Consider the following 20,694-nt stretch of genomic DNA (forward strand, 5'->3'; position numbering starts at 1 on the left):
GCCTAAGTTTTAGGTCTATACCAGGCCTATTTCTCGAGTTACATATGTAGTCACTGCCCTGAAGCAGTTCCATGCATTATCACTCTGTACATTGTAACAGAGAAAATAAATAATTTAACATATTGAGTCACTAAAGTAGGTAATTATTCCAAAACTATCACTTGTTGCAATTTGAAGAATGCTCCATGTATGTAATTTCTGTGGCGGCTTAGTTCTTTGAACAGATCCTTCACGATTCCCCTCAAAAGCACGACTGATGTTGAGTGCTGGTTAATGTTTGACACTACAGATGTTTAAAACAAATTATGACTGAGTAATATAAGAGAGGCAACTAAATGTTTTGACAAGCTTTTATTGTGAAATATTGGATTTAGAAAAAGGTACAAAATGTCAACCAGATGTGTGTCAATACAGTATTTCAATAGTCTATACATGTGGACAGCTGAATAGCTTCACTGCAGGATGCATATTTAGACATACTATCTAAAAAGGGACCGCAATATTCACAGACTTAAAATACATAAATAACTTGAGCCAAAGTGGCAATCACCTGTCAATGTTAATTGACAACTAAACACAGGCTAAAAAGCACATTACAGTACAACATCTCTCTTTCCAGATCAACATTAAAAGAACATCAGTTCATTATGTCAATAGGCTATAGCTCCAGGATCGCATTAGTCAGGACTGGGATTCAATTTGCTAGTTTACAAACTTTAAAATTTAAAGTTAAAAGTTAGGTTACAGAATAAAGAGATCAAGTATTTAATTATAACTAAATACTGTGAAGCCCCTAAATGTTTTTAGCATTGGGATCTATAAAGCTCAAGAATAATATTGAACTTTTCCTTAAAAAAAAAAAACACGACAATTTATATTGCAGCTCAAGGTTGTTTGAATAAGAATCACTTAATGGGATAATTCATCAATTTGATGTGCATGGTTCTGAATTAGTTTTTAAAATCCACATGCACCATGGACTAGTGGCCAATAAACAGGAGAAAAAAGCCCCCAGTATCAAATTATTATTCTGAACTAATGAAAGTCAGAAAAACTTAATTTTTTTTTTTTTAAAAACCTCTCACTACAACAAACATCCCAATAGGATAGCAGCAGCATTTTCTATCCTAGCTGTATTAGTAAGTTTAAAGAACAGTTTTTATAAACTTACAAAGTTGATCTTCATGTACAAAAAAAATCAAATACACCTTCACTGTAAGAAACAAGCTAGCCTGATTTTTCCAAATTATAATTATTCCATAGACTAAGTGTTTTCTAAACTGTTGAAGTTGTTCACAATTCAATAGCATCTGAGTAGATAACTAGAGGACTTTAGATTAGTCCTCCAAGCAGCAAGATATCAGACAACAAAGCTAGCTGAAGTGCAAGCAGCTCCCAAGTCACCAAATCAACATCCACATCTAAACTACAGCTACCATCTGACAGACAACTGACTATTCCAAGTTAGGCTGGTTTAGAACTTGCTTTCCTAAACAGTGTACCCCAGTTATGGGAAGTTGTTTCATCCTACCAAGCCACTTGTACTGATGTCCATTAGGAGCAGAGCTAAAACTGAACTAAGTGAATGTAAAAACAGAAGATTCCATTCAAGGGTTGAACAATAAGCTCTCATTTGACACCACATCCATTCTATTTATTTATGTACTGACCACTACAGTTTTGGCTACTGTTTTCTTGATGTGTATCTTTACTAAACTAAGTACGTGTCAATCTAATTACTTAATTTTTAAAAAGTGACCTTAAGTTACAAGTACAGTTAAAACCAAGACAAACTGAATATGCAAGTTTTAAAAATAAAGTAGTGAGTATTAACTATACTGCTAATTCAGGATATAACCGTGGGAGTACAATGCTTGCTATGAAATTTTTAAAAGTTAGCCCTGGGCCAACAGGAAAAATACATAAAACATGATAGTTTAGTGTGGCAAAAACCATACAAATTGTTTATTTAGGAAGTGTTTGGCATAATAAGCACTAACCAGATTCAACAAACCCTACAGATGCAATCTAATAAGGTTAAAAAAGTCAATACACACCTGTCCATCAATTGGCTAGTTCTTAATGCTGCTTCAAGCACTGCACCAGCAACTTTGATCTTTGTTTTTGATTTCTCTGTACACACATTTATATATACACAAACATTTATTAAACATGATCTTAAAACAAAAACATTATGTACAAAATACCAACATTCCTATAAATTAACAGTTGGAGAAAGGCACTTGCAAGAAAAAAGTCTACAGTAAATCTTACAAAAAACCACACTTTGCCTCTGGTACTGTACAATAGATAATCTTTCAATAAATTCCTATCACAAGAATGTAAAACACTAGTTACTCACTTGTTATCACTAAGAATATAACTGTTACAATTGTATTTACACATATGTATATATCTTTTGAGTTTCATTTAAGAGCACCATGATTTCCATCCTAAATGTCCTATATTTTAATACAAAGCAAAAGAACAGTTGCCAGAACCCAGTGTCCATATTCCTATTCCAAAAGCGTTGTCCTTGCAGATTTACAAACTTGAAACTGAACTTTTGGCCAAACTTAGCGTAGTTTAAGGGATTCAGCTGCTGCTTTGAACTCTGTAGAAAGTACCCCTATTATGTTATTGCATGATGTGTTTTGAAGAGAGCACTGCTGTATTACCTCTCTGCAATTGTTAAATACTATTGCTGGCAAAAAACGTTCCCAATATAAAAAAAGTAAAATAAAAAATTTCTTCAAGCCAGTTGAAGTACTTTATCTGAACAGTTTAACTAAAAAGCTGCATATTAGTTATAAAAATGTGTAGGAAACATGCCGAGTAATCTTGTGTGCAAAAATATTTTTCCACTACACAGGATTTTAAGGGCTTCACAGAATTACTCAAATTTACATTGAGTAGTAATCCTCATGTAAGTAACCAGTTCCTCATGGAGATGTTAGTATACTTCCACTTTTATCAAACTTTTTACCCTTTGATAGTGCGGCAACCTGCTTGAGTAGTTCTCTGTTTTTGGCCTGTAATATAGATAAAAATAATGATTTATAGAAAACACTTCCTCTTCAGTTTAAACATAACAGAAACACCGTTCAAAAGTCCCAATAGTTACTCTTAATTCCAGTACTATATCCATCAGTGATACACTGCAGAAAGAGAGCAACAAACTTCTTGAATAGGAGGGAGCAATTATTCAACAGTGCCATGCACAACTGTCTTGCTGAAGTTATGAAGCTACCACCCGTGTAAAACTTTGCATTATGTTGATTTATTCTCAGGAATAGAAGTTTTCAGCACAGCGTAGGTATTTAAGCTCCACATCTTCCACTAGTTTTATAAAGGAAGATATAAAGCCAAATCTCTCACATGGATTTGCAAAATCAATATATCTACTGCATTATAGATAGATATTCTGTTCATTCCAGAATTTATCAATCGTTTCAGGTTTTCCTGCTGCTTAAACAGTTGTACTTTCAGTGTGGGTTACATCATTGCAAGATTAGCTTCTTGCACTGCAATAAAATTGTGCAGTTATGCTAGGTCATTATATCATCACCTAGAATAGGTATATCAGTGTTTCTTAAAGTATGAGGTTTGCCCCTTGAGAAGGGGGGCATGAGGAACTACCTGGGAGGAGAGGATATGCCTCAATTGCTCTAAAAAAGTATCAAGAGGCTATGTTTGAAAAGAAAACTGAAGATAATGCTGGTGTAACTCAGAGAGTGAGAGCGAGCGAGCCTATAACAGGTCAGAGATGGGAACTGACCCATCCATTTCAATGACTGGTAACTCATGCAAGGATGACCGTGCACAATGCTTCTATTTAAACTATTTCATTTCTCAAAGCAAATATACAAAATATTTTGACATCAACTCTATTAAAACTATTTTTAAGTATTTACCTGCAGTTGCTCCACTGTTTCCTTGTGAGCTTTTTCCATACTGTTCATTTTTGTCCTTAAATTAGACTCCTGGTACTGAAAGTCTGCCTTCAACTCTGTCAACTAAGAAAAACAACTTCTATGAGGATATTTTGGAAGCCTACCTCATACGTATTTTTAACCAACTCTTATGCCTCAAAAAAAATTTTATGGATCTAAAAAGAGTCTCTCGGGGACACTGACTACTTTTTTCATTTTCTGCTTCTTGTGTTGACATGGTTAAAAATATCTTACACCACAAGTCAAATATCTTTTACATGTGAAAGTCCCATTTGGGAATTGGATATGGAAGACTAGTCCCTCAAAGTATTTTCAGACATTGGATCACACTGATTCATAATACTCAGCTTTATTTTCAGCCATGAGACTTGTCTGACAGGCCTTAGCTATGACACTGGCACAAAGCTGTTTTTTGGGCAACAAATCTGAAGTACAGACCAAAATTGATGTGCCAGTAGAAGAGGTTTTAGAACAAACTGATAAGTTAAACAGTTATAAGTCACCAGGATCAAGTGGTACTCACTCAAGAGTTCTGAAGGAACTGAAATATGAAACTGCAGAACTCCTAACTGTTGTATGGAACCTGTCACTGAAATCAGCCTCTGTCCCAGATGACTGGAAGGTAGCTACTATAAACACCAAATTTTTTAAAAGGTATCCAGAAGAGATCCTGGCAATTACAGGTCAGTGAGCCTAACTTCAATACCAGGCAAAACTGGCAGAAACTATAGTAAAGAACAGAATTATCACACATGAACAGGATTTGTTGTGCAATAGTCAATGTGGCATTTATAAAGGGAAATCATGCCTCATCAATCTACTAGAATTCTTTGAGGGAGTCAACAAGCATGTTGATAAGGGTGATCCTGTTGATACAGTGTACCTGGACTTTCAGAATGCCTTTGACAAGGTCTGTCACCAAAGGAAAGTTTCACCAAAGTTTCAAGGAAACTAAGTAGCCCCGAGTTAAGAGGAAGGTCCTCTCACAGATCAGTAAGTGGTTGAAAGACAGGAAACACGATAGGAATAAATGGTCAGTTTTCAAAATGGAGAGGTGAACATCGGGGTTCCCCAAAGATCTGAACAGGGACCCATGCTGTTCAACATATTCATTAATGATCTGGAAAAACGAGGTAAACAGTTAAGTGGCAAAGTTAGCAGATGATATAAAATTATTCGTGCTAGTAAGTCCAAAGCAGACTGCAAGAAGTTAAATGAATCACACAAAACTGGTTGACTGAGTTAACACTTAATCCTGCCATGAGAGCAGGGGACTGGACTATATGACCTCTGGAGGTCTCTTCCATTCCTGTGAGTTGATGACTGGGCAACAGAACAGCAGATAACATTTGCCACTGATTCGTGCAAAGTAATGCACTGGAAAAAATAATCCATACTATACACATACAATGGTGGATTCCAAATTAAACATCACTACCCAAGATAGACCTTGGAGTCACTGGGAATAGCTCTCTGAAAACTTCTGCTCAATGCACAGCAGCAGTCAAAAAGTCTAACATATGTTAGCACTATTAGGAAAGGGATAGTTAAAATATCATAATGCCATTATGTAAGTCCATGGTGTCCCCACACCTCGAATACTCTGTCAAGTGCTGGTTACCCCATCTGAAAAAAGGACATAGTGCAAAGTTCAAAGAAGGACAAAGATGACCAAAGGTATGGAATGGCTTCCATACAAGGAGAGACTAAAAAGAGTAAGACTGCTCAGCTTAGAAAAGAGATGACTAAATCTATAAAAATCAAGACTGGTTTGGAAAAGCGAATAGAGAAGCACGATTTACTCTTTCACACAATACAAAACCAAGAGTCACACAAGGAAATTAATAGCTTTAATACAAACGAGAGGAATTACTTTTTCCACACAGTGCACGAGTAACCTGTGGAACTTGTTGAGATGGTCAAAAGTATAAGAAGTATAACACAGGTCCAATGGCTATTAGCCAAGATGGTCAGAGCACAATCCCAAGCTCAGGATGGCCCTCAACCTCTGACTACCAAAAGCTGGGGTGGAAGATGCATAATTACTGCATAACTGCCCTGTTTTGTAAACTCCCCTGAAGCCCTACTACGGGCTGTCATTAGATACAGGATACTGGCTAAGATGGACTATGGCAACAGTTAATTAGCATAAAACTTAATTTACATGGCAAATATCTACAGAGACATAATAAAATGATTCTGAAGAATAAGTCTATTATATCTCATTCCTAAATGGAGTGTAAATTCCAAGAGATCTATAATTGCCACTGCAAACATTGCATTGATAGGAGAATTAAAGCACAAGTGAAGTTTATATAGAAAAGTTACTTATCTTTTAATTCTCCTCTGAAGACTACCGTACAGTTTTCTTGACCCTGGGTCTCAAATACCAAGCATGAAACAGGGAGAAATAAATGCTTTAGAGGCACACTGATCCCCAAAGGCAGTGGGCAGAAGCACAAACCATCTAAGACCTGTAGTGCCACCCTTGAAGCCTTCTAGTCAAGTTTGATTTATCAGGAAGTGAAGCCCCCCAGAGGTAAATAAGCCAGTCATAACAAAAGGGCTGAAAAAGCAGTAACCTTACAAAAAGATTCCCCTCCACTCTGAATGGAGTTGGGAAAGTGAAAATCCTTCAAGATCACATCTTCTGGGATGCAGAACTACAAGTAATTCTTCATCTTCTGACATACCAGCTATGTAATATTCTCAAAACAGACATTTTTTTGAATCTCCTTGTGGAACCCAGATACTTGCAGGCAAGGAGACCTACAGACATCCATTCGTGAGGCAACAGCTCTTCGTACCTTGTCACTTGCGTATAAAAGAATACCTGCACCCACACTTTTATCCACCATCTTTGAGTTCCTGGTATCTGTCCTGTGGACTACATTCAGTAAGTTCCCCAGTGTTTAATATGCCATTGGGCCATGAAAGCCTGGCAGTTTCTGATTTGAAGGATAATTGTCTGATATTTTCTCTAGCCATGGTTGTCTTGACCATCAAGCTTTTTACTGGGATAGGAGACATTGATGGTAGAGTCCTGGGCAGCATGTACTTCTCAGCAATGTTTGACACAAAAAAGCAGTGTGAGTTGTCTAACACACTTTTGCCAAGTGGTCCAAAATAGGATGCAAGAATATGGCCACCCTATTAGATAGATGCTCTTGTTCCACGTATGTACTAATTGTGGTCCTTGTAAATTCCTGGACTGGTGCTAATCCAGATCCTACCAACTTTATGCATTAGAGGAAGTCAAATCCTTATAGAGCATGTCTTGTTACTCCTTCAGTTAATCAGTTCTGCATCAAGGAGGCAGACACTGTATCCCTCACCAACATCATGCTTCTACTAAGGCAGCAAAGTAGTGAGCCAAAGGGGGCACTTTGGCGCATTAACTATCTCAAAAGGCATCAACAATGGCTGTGCCCAGATCCTCAGCACAGGAGCTGTGGGGTTTGTGTACTGCTATTAAAAGGAGCCAATCCTGGTGTACAGGTATCAAACTCAGGCTTATCTTGATGAAGGATCAGAGTGATGGCACTATACTGTGCGAAATCACCAGGGGAGACATGGCTAGTTTGCTGAACACACCATAGAGGCTCCCCAAAGCAGTCTTCCCTGTCCTGAACCAATGTGAAGAGAAGATGCTGCAGTCTATAATGTGAAGCTGCCCAAAGTTTTTGGAAGTGGTGAATTGGAGGGCAGGTAGCTCTCTTCTAGCGTCTCCTGTTAATTATTTGTTTGAAAGAAAATTCCTAATCTGATGTGACAAAAGTCAGTACCATTCAGCACTGAGACCTTGATTTGTGGTAGAGTCATTGTCTCTAGATGGGATGAAACAGAATTTTTTCCCCCCCAATGGGAACTAGTTTGCTGGGCTTAGAGGGAAAAAAGGTCTGCACAAACGTGGGCACTGCAGGCATGGAGTCCAGGTGGTCAGAGGCTGACTGAGGCTTGTATTTCTATATTTTTTCCTTCAGAGCTTACCAGGCTGGCCACATGCTGGACTTATGGGAGTCTCTGGGGAATGTGTTAAGGAGGGCTTAAAGAAATTTCTCACAGTGCTTGGGTGCACAGGGCAAACATCTGAAGGCCCTGCACATATTGTCCCATTATTTTGAATTATTAACTCCCAGGCGGAGGATTCTGTGAATATGATCATTTATAATGGACCTTTCAGCCATTCAGATACTGGTCTTCCTTCTCACCCAGGTGCTGAGGAAATGGATGTTATTCTGAAAGAAATTAATACCTGAAAAAGCTTTGAAGTTCAGAGAACTGAGGTGCCAAGAAAAAGGTTCTAACAACAGTAATACTAAGACGCTGAAGCACAAGTTGCCAAAACAAAAACTCAGGCCAAACAGAAGTTTCTCTATGATCCCCAGAGGCTGGCAACCTTATCAATGCTCCTAGGGAAACAGCGGCCACAGGGTAAGAAAAAATGTGAAGCCAAAAATATATTTATAACAGTTAGGTACTGAGTGTTTAAGAGCTGAAGAGGTGCAGCTCCTGTGGAGAGCTATGAAGATCAAAAAGGAACTGGAAAGTTCTGAAAGTAAGGGTTAAGGCATGGGATATAATACTACCACTAGCTGAGGACTACTTGTGCTGGTATTTACTACTGCTGACCTAAACCTTGGGGATTTCCAGCTATTTTGCATTAAGAAGCCAAGATCCAGGAGTGAGACTCCTCCACAGAGGAAAGTGAATTTACTTTTTCAGAAGTAGAATATATTCCATAATACGTCCTCTGCGCCTTAAACTTAAAGTAATGAATAGCCATATTAAAAAAAAAAAGGCTCAGCTAGCAATTCTGAAACAAGGATTTTGCAGTCACAATATTAAGTGACAAATAAAATGTAGCATGAGCCTAATCACTGCCTCTAACACAAGTATTGTCCTCTGTCTTCTCAATCATTCAAATTGTGAGCTGCATTTTGTCTTTCGAATCTATACCAAACTGGACATCCTAGCTAATACAATTAGCAAAACATCAGTTCTATCAAATATCTTCTTGGTGAGTTATGGAGAAAGTTGGACCAGTGAAGAACTGTATTAAAACAGCTCAGAGTATTATATATACATGCACTCCGTAAATGTTTAGCTACAATATCTACTCACTGGTCGTCTTTTAGTTACTTGATTATAGTGCTTATGTAAAAGGGCTAATTGCACCAACAATCACTACTCTAGAATTAAAGATAAGTGTTCTGATAAATGCTTGGAACTGAATCACTACCAAGTTATGAGTACATGAAGTGAAATCTAAGGGGGACATATGAACATTAATGTTAATAAATGGGACCAGCTAGATTAAGTACTGCATTAGCTTTCAGTGAAACAGTTATTTAATGAAAACTGTACTGTAAGGAAAAACTATGCGCAAAGACCAATGACTCCAGAATATAAAAACGGAGCAACAAAATTCAGTTTAGTTTTGCTTGTAAAAAGGGCACAAATGCACATTACTGTGTGCCCACTTTGTACTCTTATTGTTCACCTAAGCTTCCTCACGCTGCCCTTTTTGTGTTTCACCTAGATCAAATTTAAAAAGAGTCAAAATGTAGTTTCAGTTTCCATACTGATTTAAGGCCTCCCACTGACTTAATTCAGTGAGAATTTGACAAAACTCTTCAGAGGACAAGCATTGAGGGACTACCAGAAAAGGTAATGGTAGCTTTTGTATTATGAATTGGACTGCTCAATTCATTTCACTTTAGCCACTGAATAGCTAGAGATAAGGACCATTCTAAAAGTGGTCCAGATTAATTAGTTTAGACTCAAAGATTCAATATCCCAGTACAAGACCCTAACATTGCAGTCCTAACAGCACCCATTTACACCAAGGACACAACCTTAAACTGGTCAACAAGTCAGTTGTTTAAGAGATGAGCTTCTAATAAAGCTTTAGAAAAATGAAAATATTTGGGATTGTTTTTAAGACAGTATGCTTCCTGAAAGGTGGGTCTCTTGTATACACGTCATACTAGTCATTATGTTCAGGGAGAGTTGCCTTACAGCTAAAATACATACAAGCTGGGTAAGTCTGCTACTTAACTTTTAAAAAGGACAATCTGGAAATGTTATAATCTCTATTCACAAAACAAATTTTTGGTATTAATTTTGTTTTAACATTCAAACAATTGTAAGGTTGACAGCTCTTTGAGTTCGCAAGATACAAGAAAAAAATTAATAAGGTCTTATTAAGCAGCTGCAGCCTTTACCTTTTTATCTTTTTCTAAGATAGTTTGATCTCTTTGCTGCAAGAGACGTTTGAGTGACATCACTTCTTCTTTCAACTGACTTATGAGGACAAAGTTGTCAGTTCCCCCACTGTCTGTTGACTGATTTATAGAGCTACTAAAATTAAAAAAAAAACCTGTTACTTGCAATATCAATAGAAAAACACATTTTTCAAAGTTCAAATTGCTTAATTAACAATTCCACAAACATCCTTAAGGACTAATGCAAAAAAAGTATGTACCTGACAGAAATGGATGCAACTGGCAAATTACCTTACTAATGGCACACATTACATACACCTGCAGAAATATAATTGAGTATTAGCTTTGAGGGGGTCAAATTCTTCTTAAGTGAAGCAGCCTCTTTGTACATTTATTCCAACTGTTGATCAGAGACAGAATAAGTTGTTCAGTCTCACACATTTAGGCCCAAAGACATTTTCTAGATACTACATCAGTTTAAAGCACCAGATTCAAAATCTATGTCCTTCTGAAAAAAGTCACTGATGTCAGAATATTCTTCGTTTGGTAACTGTGGCCTTATGCTCTACTTTTGCTTCCCTTTTCCCAAAGCAGCTAAAAAAAAAAAAAAATGGGGACAGTGCCAGATTTCTACTGGTAACAAACATTCAACTGACTGACAGCACTCTGCCACAAAACCTTAGAAGTTACTAGGATGAAAGTGTAATTTTTCGCCTTTCTAATCTGCCAAACAAAAGCAGCAACTGGCAGCAAACCGACGGTCTACTTGGTTCAACTATCCCAGCTGCAGAATATAAATTTACCTATCTCCATTGGATGGCTTGGATTCCAGTTTGGGTTTTTTCTTTGGAGTTTCATTCTGAATAGCTGCAGAGGATTTATGGCTGAAATCAAACAACAAACATTATAAATCAAAAGCAGTAGAATGGTCTCAGAGTGCAAAATTGACCAACCTACTACTATTTACATATAAAATGACTCATACACATAGAGATTAGTCTTGAACAATCAGAGATGCAAGTATGAAAAAAAATTACCTTTCAAATAAAGAATACAAGATTCATTTGCTAAAAAATTCAGAAATGGGCAGTGTAATTACCTCTGTTTCCACATTCCCTGATCTTGTTCTGGACTCAGATTGCTGATTCTGAAATACATGTAATTAATATACATTCAGCATCAGGTCAACTTCCATTACCATTGTCTGAAACTGAAAAAGCATCCATATCTAAGTTTTGTGCACGAGAGCAGCTCAGTTTATAAATTTTTAATTGGATAGCTAATTAGCAAGGCACCTAGTAAGCACATTTGGGATTACTCCTCATCAAAGCCAGGCTCATTTGAAAACAGTCTTTAAACGACTGCATGCTATCATAAGGTACAAGGGGCAGAGTTAGGGTTGACAATTCAGCCTTGGTTTTAGTATTTCCCACTTCAGCAAACTTTATATTTTAATACTTGACAATTCTGAACAGAACTTAATTTTTTTTTTTAAAGTAGAAGTTGTACCTTCATTCATTTCCAAGGTAAGCTGACCGGAGAGCACAAGTGAAATGGTTACGCTCAATATATGTGCAACTAAGAACACTGCATTGGATGAAACTGAGCTCCTGCAGAGCCCAATTTAATTCATTACACACTTTAAACCTCCACGTGCACTGCCCTAGCAACAATCCTAATAAAACTGGATAATGCAAGTTGATGGGAAACCACAGAGGCGGTTTAGAAAGGAAGGTGCCTGTCCACTGGAGCTATCAACTCTGTTTAAGTTTGGAATTGTGCATTTTAATAATTAAGCAAATACATGCATACACACTGAAGTTCTTCTCCTTATGACACCAAGAAGGTATTTGAAAATGTTTTATTTATTAGATATTTGCCACACTCTCATGAAATAAGATTTGACCAGTTATATCTTGGGTAAGTCAAAATGGATTTTCATCAGATATTGTAAGGCACTTGTCCTTCCTAACATTAATCTGCTTGCCAAAAGTTACTTTCTTCTTCTGACTGAGCGATATAATGGGAAAATTGCAATTTATTTCCCCTCCCCGGTCTTCATTTTCAAGAGCAGCTGAACCAATTTTCCCCTTAAGCTTTAAAAAAAAAGAAAAAAAAAGAAAAGTAATTTTGCGTTAGATCAGACCTGCAAAAGTTTAAGCTTAGAAGATAGTAAGAATGTCTTTAGCAACTGAAAAATGAAGTTTGCAATGAAAATGTTTAGGGTGGCCTTAGGAATCTATGCATTCCAGCTATAATTTTTCATTGTTCAATCTGAGAAATACACAATGTTATAAAGAGGTGCTAAAGTACAACTATTTCAAGCATACAGATAACATCTGTATGATTCTTACACCAGTGTCCTTTTAACAGAATGGTAAAACAAACACTAAATCCTAGGAAGCAGCTGCCTACAAAGACTGATAAGTGTTTACAAGTGGACAAAACTAGAGCTACATGAAAAAGAAATTGGTACACTGTTTAACCCACAGTCAGACAGCTGCAAACACTTTGAAGCATAATTAGAGTGACAAGTTTAAAAATAAGAATTAAAATGACAATAGCATTGCCCTGCTACTGATGTGACAGCCACTCATTGTAAGATCTGAGGCCTTTTTCTGCAGCCACATTAGGGGAGCAGCTGCCATGAGCTAAAAAGCAGAAAAATCACATCATCACATTCCATTTAAATTACATTAAAACAATGAAATATCTGTCTGTTAAAATGGAGATCCTGTCCTAATAGTACCCACCACCACCAGATAAAGAAACAGATCTTAAGATGTTTAAAGAGAACTTTGCTCAATAGCATTCTGTCTGGCAAGGAATCATTTTAACGGTTGTGACTGTGAAATCTATATCTCTTTATTGTTTTGCCTTTATGGTCCTTACTTCCCTATTGTTTATTTGTATGGTTTCTGTCTGTTTCTTTGATTGTTTCTGTATGTTGCATAACTAGATTTAAATCTTGCAAAATAACTAAGGTGGTGGGGTATTATTGATTGAAGAACTGTTTTGCAATATGTTCAGACTGGTAAAAGAATTATTTTGTAGTACTTTAGTTTAAAATGACTGGTTAAGGTATAGCTAGGGCCCTATCAAATTTGTGGCCCATTTTGGTCAATTTTACAGTCACAGGATTTTTAAAATCATACATTTAATGATTTCAGATATTTAAATCTGAAATTTCATAGTGTTGTAATTGTAGGGGTCCTGATGCAAAAAAGGAGTGTGGGGGGAGGGAGGTCGCAAGCTTACTGTAGGGGGGGTTGCAGTACCACTACCTCTCTGTGCTGCTGGTGGTGTCGGCGCTGCCTTCAGAGCTGGCTGACCAGAAAGCGGCAGCTGCTGGCCAGGAGCCCAGCTCTGAAGGCAGAACAACCCACAGCAGCAGCACAGAATAAGGATGGCATGGTATTGCCACCCTTACTCCTGTGCTACTGCCTTTAGAGCAGCCGTCCCTCTCTGGCTGCCCAGCTCCAAAGGCAGCACAGAAGGAAGGGTGGCAATACTGCAGCCCTCCTACCCCCCGCAGCCACCTTTTGGGTCAGGATCCTGTTTGAGAAACACTGGTCTCCCACATGAAAACTGTATAGTGTAGGATAAAAGCACACAAAAGACAAGATTTCAAGGCCCGTGATGCATTTTTCATGGCTGTGAATTTGGCAGGGCCCTAGATATAGTTAAGCAGACTCAAGTTTAACTATATAAACTGGGGGTCCAAAAGGAAGTTCTTTGGAACCAACTCCAGGACACAGCCCAAGATCAGAGATGCCAGACCTCAATGCCCTGCGAATGATGTTGTGCAGAAGTTGGAGGAGCCCAAGCTGACCTGATCTTGACTGGCCACCAGGAAAAGTTCATCTGCCTTATTGGGAGTGGTGAGCACTGTATGCTGCGTGTGTATATTCTGTTTTGGTAACTGTTAATAAAGAGATTAAAAATATTATTGTGTAAGGCTCTTTCACTGGTAAAAGGCCTTGCAAACCTGCAGAAGTTCACTCCGTGAGCCCTAAGAACTGGGTACGGGTAGGTGCCTTTGGCCCCAGGAATGCATGTAGGTGCCTAAATTAACCAGGTTACGTCCTGACCCACGGAATGGTAAAGGTGGGGTGCCCTAGAGTGTGCAAGTAATACCATGAATGTCCGTCACCATGGGATATTCTGGCATTTACAATAATAATTGGGGAAAATCAGAGGTGAACTGCTTCTAGCCCAAAGATGGTGCCATGACATCATTTATCTACTTCTCATATAGGTAAACCCGTAAGCATTTCTAGACTTATGGGCAGTTTCAACATCAGCTAGTAATTAAACTGCTAAAAGGTTTTCCTTTCTACTGAGTCAATTCTAGCCCATTCCATTTATAGCAATACTGAAACTTTGCTGAATTTGTAGAATTAATTCACAAAATGTTATTCCTATTTTCAATTCAGTAATGTAAACAGCTACTTTCGTTTCACTAATAATCCTGTCACATAAAAAGTTGCAAGATTTTTCAAGTTCCATAAAGTTTCAGAGTATTTACTTGTGATGGCTGCTGCTGTGACGATGATGATGGTGGTGGTGATGATGGTGTTTCGAATGATGCTGGTCTTTCTCAGCAAGAGACGAGGATGACGAATTAGAATGTGAAGACCCTAGGCTCTTCCTCTGTTCCTTTGTCTTCTGCAGTACTCTCTTGTAGGACAGTGTACAAAGCCAACACAACAGCTTCCCATCAACCTTTCAGGAAAAAATTCACAAAGAGTGGGCAACTGTACTTTGTGCTAGGAGAAAGATCGCTTTAGAGGAAAAAAACTCTTACTTTTACTGGCACAGAGATAATAGTCTTAACTGGGTTTGGTTTGAATTCTTTTGGCTAAACCTTCACAACCAAATACCACTACTGGGACTCCAGAATATGGATTTTATTCTTTAATATACACAAAGGAGTTAGAAATATACATAGTAACAGTCCATTTTTGTGCTGCAATTTTTTTTATTTACTATACACTATGGGATGTGGCAATGAAGGCAGTAGTTACCTTCTACAATAAATGACACCAATGAAGTCAACTCAATATACTGCATCATCTTTTCTAGTTAAGTTACATTTCTGAAAAGTGAATCCTCTCCTCTTCAGCATTTTAGTTGCCTTGTAAAAGTGGCTATATAACATGTGTTGGATATATGTCAAATATTCCTTCCCCAATGCCAACCCCTCTCCCTCAAAACACAAATTAAAAGGAAAAACCCTACTCCTAAGTAAATTTTTACTTGCACACATGCACACTCAAGTCTTCTTTACTCAGGGCAGCATCAGAATTACTTGGTTTGTATTGCAGCTGGTCTAGGCAATTATTTTTTAGCAGTTAAGGAGAAAAGAATTTTCCTGTTGACAGCACTGTTTTGGAGTTCAATTAAAAAGCGTGCTCACCCATGTCATTTTACCACCACTTTCTGGACAAATGGTTTTGGCAAGTGCCCCTCTAAGAAATTAAAATACACAGGTCTGCTGAGAGCAGTCTCTTTCTTCTCTTCAGCCACATTCTATGGTTAAAAGGAACCCTTGCAAACTGAAGGATAGGACAAGGTGGAAGCGACCGATCCAAGCTAAGGAAATTTGTAGTGTTGAAGGTTAGGGGGAGCGGTTAAAAAAAACAGACTACTCAACCGCCATGGTCAGATTACTTTTGGTTTATTAAAAAAGAATGAATTTATTCCAGAATAAGTCAATACAAAAGCACTGAAATCGCCATCAGGGGCAGCTCTAGGTTTTTGCCACCCCAAGCACGGCAGGCAGGCTGCCTTTGGCGGCTTGCCTGCGGGAGGTCCCTGGTCCAGTGGATTCGGCGGCACACCTGCGGGAGGTCTGCCGAATCTGCGGGACCAGCAGACTCTCCGCATGCATGCCGCCGAAGGCAACCTGCCTGCCGTCCTCATGGCGACCGGCAGAGCACCCCCCGTGGCTTGCCGTCCCAGGCACGCGCTTGGTGTGCTGATGCCTGGAGCTGCCCCTTATCGCCATGACTCAAAGTTTAATACAAAATGCTATGTCAGATCTTTATGTTAGAAAGCCTAATTAAATTATCTTTATTCCACATTGCTACTTGTGAAATTAAGTCCTGCTATTTTTTTTAAGAGGGAAATATTTCAAACTGTATCTTTTGTTTTCAGACCCAGCCTTTACAGTACCACCACAACAAAGCATACCTTCCTTCTTCCCTCCTCTTTGCGATCAAAAGCACATTGCTGCTTGCACTGTTCACATGTCTGAGGTGGTCCATATTTCTTTTCTGAATTTGTGCAACGCTGGCATTTAGTGCCAATAAATGCTGCAATAATATTACAGTACTGACAAGGCTTGGGCTGAAAAATAATGGAGAATTAGAAATTAGTACATTAAAAAATTCTTAACAAATTAGCACTACAATTATTAAAAAAAACCATGCTTCTAAACTAGTTTTTAGAACTTGAAAGTAAGAACAGTAGGAAAATTTGATATTTAAATCAATGATGGCCCTAGTTTTTTTGCTTTGTTTTAAAGTGATGCTAGCTCAATTGAGACAAAAATAGTGTTTTGCACACAAACCTACGTACATGCTCTATGAAAGAAGTGCACAAGTTTTTTGGATGTTGCCTTCTCCAGTTTATCTGTCATTTTTTGTGTCGAGAAATCTACCTAAATCTAGAAAGAGTAATTAGATCATTTGCACTTCCTGAATGTTTCCGAGAACAAAGACGACCCTTCAGATACCCAAGAGACTTGATCACTGCAGAAATTAGAAGCACTGCAGGCACAAGCTTCACATATGCCTGCTTCTACAACCCTATGGGGAGTAAAACAAACCTTCAGCTAATTAAGGGTAAGTCTACACTACCAGCTAGATCTGCAGAGAGTGATAGATCGATCAGGGATCGATTTATCGCGTGTAGTGTAGACGCGATAAAATCGATTCCTGATCACTCTCCCATCGACTGCTGAACTCCAGCTTGGCGAGAGGCGAAGCAAAGCCGCGAGGACACAAAGTAAGTGATTCTAAGTTGATCTCAGATACGCAACTTCAGCTATGAGAATACTGTAGCTGAAGTCAAAGTATCTTAGATCGATCCTTCCCCCCAGCCTCCCAGTGTAGACCAGGCCTTAAAGTCAGTTAATTGAGTTTAACCTTTACTGTAAAATGAAGCCAATAAAGACCTGCAATTAGAAACTAAAATTACAGTAATCAGTTTCTAAAAAATTCCCTTCTAGTTCATATATGACCTTATTTTGCTTCGAGGAGGTTGCCTTTTTTGATAAAGTAGTGCCCCGAATGTTGGTGCATCTATATTATGCTTGGTGAGATGTATTACAACCCTTTAGAACTTCCAAAAGAGATCCTACTTTATCCAGTTTAAGTTTACAAAGAGCTGGGTAAATTACATGCTGATAATTTTTACACTGAACTAGTCCAATAAATTGAATCTTACGTAAAAATGTGTTAATCTAAGGGCATGGTTTACAAGATTTAAGTGCTTCTGTTCACATGAGAAACTGCTATGCATTACCAACACCTTCTCTAAAAGCACACAGTGTAATTTAACTGTTCAAGAATATGGACTCAACTATTACATGCAAAACTTTTCTAATACAGCACTAAGTTACAACTAAAGAGGAGGAAATATAAATAATTCCTACAGTAATATTAACCAGGCCACATTATACAAGTAGAATTTGATAGTACACCTGACAGCACGTGGAGTCAACACTCCTTCGGAACCTTCATTTTTGTATTATTTAATAATGGAACCACCTTCATACTGCATAACCAGATTTTAACATTGAGTTGCTCATTAAAAAAAATACCAACGGAACACTAAGCCTCTCAGATAGCTAACATCATATCTTGTTAAACGAGCATTTATGAAAACAGGCAGGGATTTACTGTATACATATAAAATGCACAGACTTTAATTTCTACTACATGTGCAGGATGAACAAGTTTCAATGACTCATAACTATTGAAGTTGGTTGTGAATTGCCCTGAATCGTTTGAAACTGAGCCATTTTTTAAATTTTGTGGTACAGTATACAATTTTTATAAGTGGGAAAAAAACACAAATATCTGAGGGCTTTTTCCTGAAGCTTTTCAGATGATTTTTCTTAGGTCAGAGAGTAAGCACAGAAACTTTAATTCCAAAAGATTAATTTTTCAGGAAGAGGGGTATGTGTGTAAAAGTGTCTATAACTGAAAATATTTTACAATCTTAACTAGTGATAATCTATATAAGCTTATAATACCAAGATACATGCTACTTTTTGCAACACCTTTTGCATCTGTAGACCAACTGAAATTTGTATGCATTTTTGACAATGAAGTGCCAACTCACCGTTCCAAACTGCTTCACGTTTTGGGCACATTTCTTGCATATTGTGTTAGTTTTGCTAGAGAGAAGATTTTGCAAAGTTGAATTTAACAACAAGTACAAACTTTCAAATTCTTTCCCATATGCTATTACCATATAATATGCATGCAAACATGAGCTACACCCAATGTCTAGTTAAAGAAAACCAGGTACGGAGGGGATCTGCCTTCTTTTATTTTTATGTAGTACACTTGGGGCACTACAGAAAGCAAAGCATTAAACATAGTCACAATAACAACTCATAGAATACACTTCCAAAAGCCTAATATTTTCACTGATAATTATTTGCATTATTGCAACACGAGATTTAAAACAGTTTTTCTCTGCAGATATTATTGATAATCCACAGCAATATTTGTGGATTTGAGATTTTAGCCACACACATGAAGGAAGTGTTTGGTGCCAATTTAAATGCTGAAACTATTTCAGCCTTCAGAAAGGAGAACACATACATACCTCTCTTGCTGGAATTCTGATCGGCAGTAAGTACATTTTACAATGGGATGTGCAATTCGACATTCCTGAAAGAAAAACGTCAGTAACTATTTATCAAAACAAACAACCATGACATTGCAAGTTAGTCTCATCTAACTTCTTCAGATAGCTTTTATATATTGTTATTTTACACATCCGCTATGCACTATACATTCATGCTTGAGTGATTTAAAAAAAAAAAACTACACAGGCAATAGTTAATCCTACAGCTTGCTCTCATCCATCTACTTTTGTAGCAACTGTCTCATGTTACATATTTAATAAAGAACAAAACCCCTTTTTCCCACAGGAAATAGAATGCAGAAAGCGTGAAGGAGTTATGACATTTATCATAAAACAGAAAACAATTTTTGAAGGAGGGATGTTTAAAATCCACTATTATCATTTTCGTCCAGGAAGAGCTAAGCAGAGGATTAGCGTGACTAATGCTCAACGCTGGTGTGAGGGTGAAGGTAAGTGCTAGTATTTAACCATAGCCCAGAAGTGACACTACAATGGCATTGCATCCTGTTACTCAGGCTGTAGCTCTAGGCAGACCAGTGAGCAGAGCCAGATGCTGGAAGTGCAACTGGTTTTGTAAAGTGGTGCGAGAGCTCGCCTTGGCTCATCCCTTCGCCAGGGCAAAAAGGCCCCTTCAAGCATCATCGGAAGCCGGGGGACTGGCTGTCCTGAACAAGGGGCAGCCTGAGTATTACAGACAGGGCAGGCAGGGAGCAGATGGGGAAGCGACAGAAACCCTGTGCCCAGTAACAGCCCCCCTCAGCCCCTCTTCTTCTTCCCCCGCCCAGGCCCCCCTTCTCCTTCTTCTCCCTCCAGCCCTCCACCCTCACCCTCTCCCCCCCAGCCTCTCCCCCGGTCCCCTCCTGCTCCCCCCTCACCACTTCTTCCTCTCGGCTGCCCCCCACCTCAGCACCCCCAGCCCTCTCCCTAGCCACCCCTCCAACCTACCGGTCCCGCCTCAGCCCCCCGGCGCACCCCCACCCCCCGGGCGGGCGGGCGGGCGGGAGGACCCCGCAGCCCCGGCCCCGGCGGACCTTGCAGAGCTGCTGGCCCTGGGAGAGCTCCTCGAAGGGGTAGCGCTGGTTGCACTTGGTGCAGGCGTACAGAGCCGGGGCCGCCGCCGCAGCCATACGCGCCGCCGCCGAGAGGGAGGGCGCGAGCTGCGGGGAGGGAGCCGGGCGAGGGCAGGGGAGGGAAGCGGGGCTGACGCCAACGACTCAAGCGCGCCAATAACCCTCCGCCCCCGGCCTCCAGCCGTGCCCGCTGCGCCGCTAGGCCCCGCGCAGAGCCTTGGCCGCGAAGCCGCTTCCTTGTGTCGGCATCGGCTTCGCCCCGATGCCGGCCCCGCCCACACGCACCCCAGCCAATCAACGCCGCGCGCCAAGCCAACCTTCAAACCTTGTAACCCAATGGCAAACCCCGCCCGCTCCTGCAGTAGCCAATCAAAGCTGGGATTCACGTCCTGCGGTTTCTATTGATTGGATCTCTTACTCCCTTCTTCACTTGCTGCTCCGATTGGCCTCCTCAAGACCTGTTCTGATTTCTCATTGGCTAAAAGGACACGCGAGCATCTTGACAAAGACCGTCCTCTTCCGCCGGCCGCGATATGCGCCTGGGCAAGAAAGACCTTA

At 39.3% G+C, this 20,694-nt stretch overlaps 1 protein-coding gene across 2 annotated transcripts; it reads right to left on the reverse strand.

Moving 5' to 3' along the window:
• Positions 1-336: 336 nt before the first annotated feature.
• FAM76B (family with sequence similarity 76 member B) lies at positions 337-20,394 on the reverse strand. 2 transcript variants are annotated; one of them, XM_030559996.1, is made up of 10 exons: positions 20,098-20,394; positions 19,025-19,089; positions 18,533-18,587; positions 16,376-16,531; positions 14,709-14,905; positions 11,280-11,327; positions 10,984-11,064; positions 10,181-10,313; positions 3,915-4,016; positions 337-3,032 (listed from the first exon to the last, which is right to left on the reverse strand). In XM_030559996.1, exons 1-10 carry the CDS (start codon positions 20,191-20,193, stop codon positions 2,943-2,945), a joined length of 1,023 nt encoding a protein of 340 aa, XP_030415856.1. In that variant the 5' UTR covers positions 20,194-20,394; the 3' UTR covers positions 337-2,942. The 2 variants fall into 2 exon arrangements, with proteins under 2 accessions (XP_030415856.1, XP_030415848.1); XM_030559988.1 differs by having other exon boundaries at positions 10,181-10,316; positions 20,098-20,393.
• Positions 20,395-20,694: the final 300 nt, after the last annotated feature.

Source organism: Gopherus evgoodei, chromosome 1, assembly GCF_007399415.2.
Source record: "Gopherus evgoodei ecotype Sinaloan lineage chromosome 1, rGopEvg1_v1.p, whole genome shotgun sequence".
Classification (NCBI taxonomy): domain Eukaryota; kingdom Metazoa; phylum Chordata; order Testudines; family Testudinidae; genus Gopherus; species Gopherus evgoodei.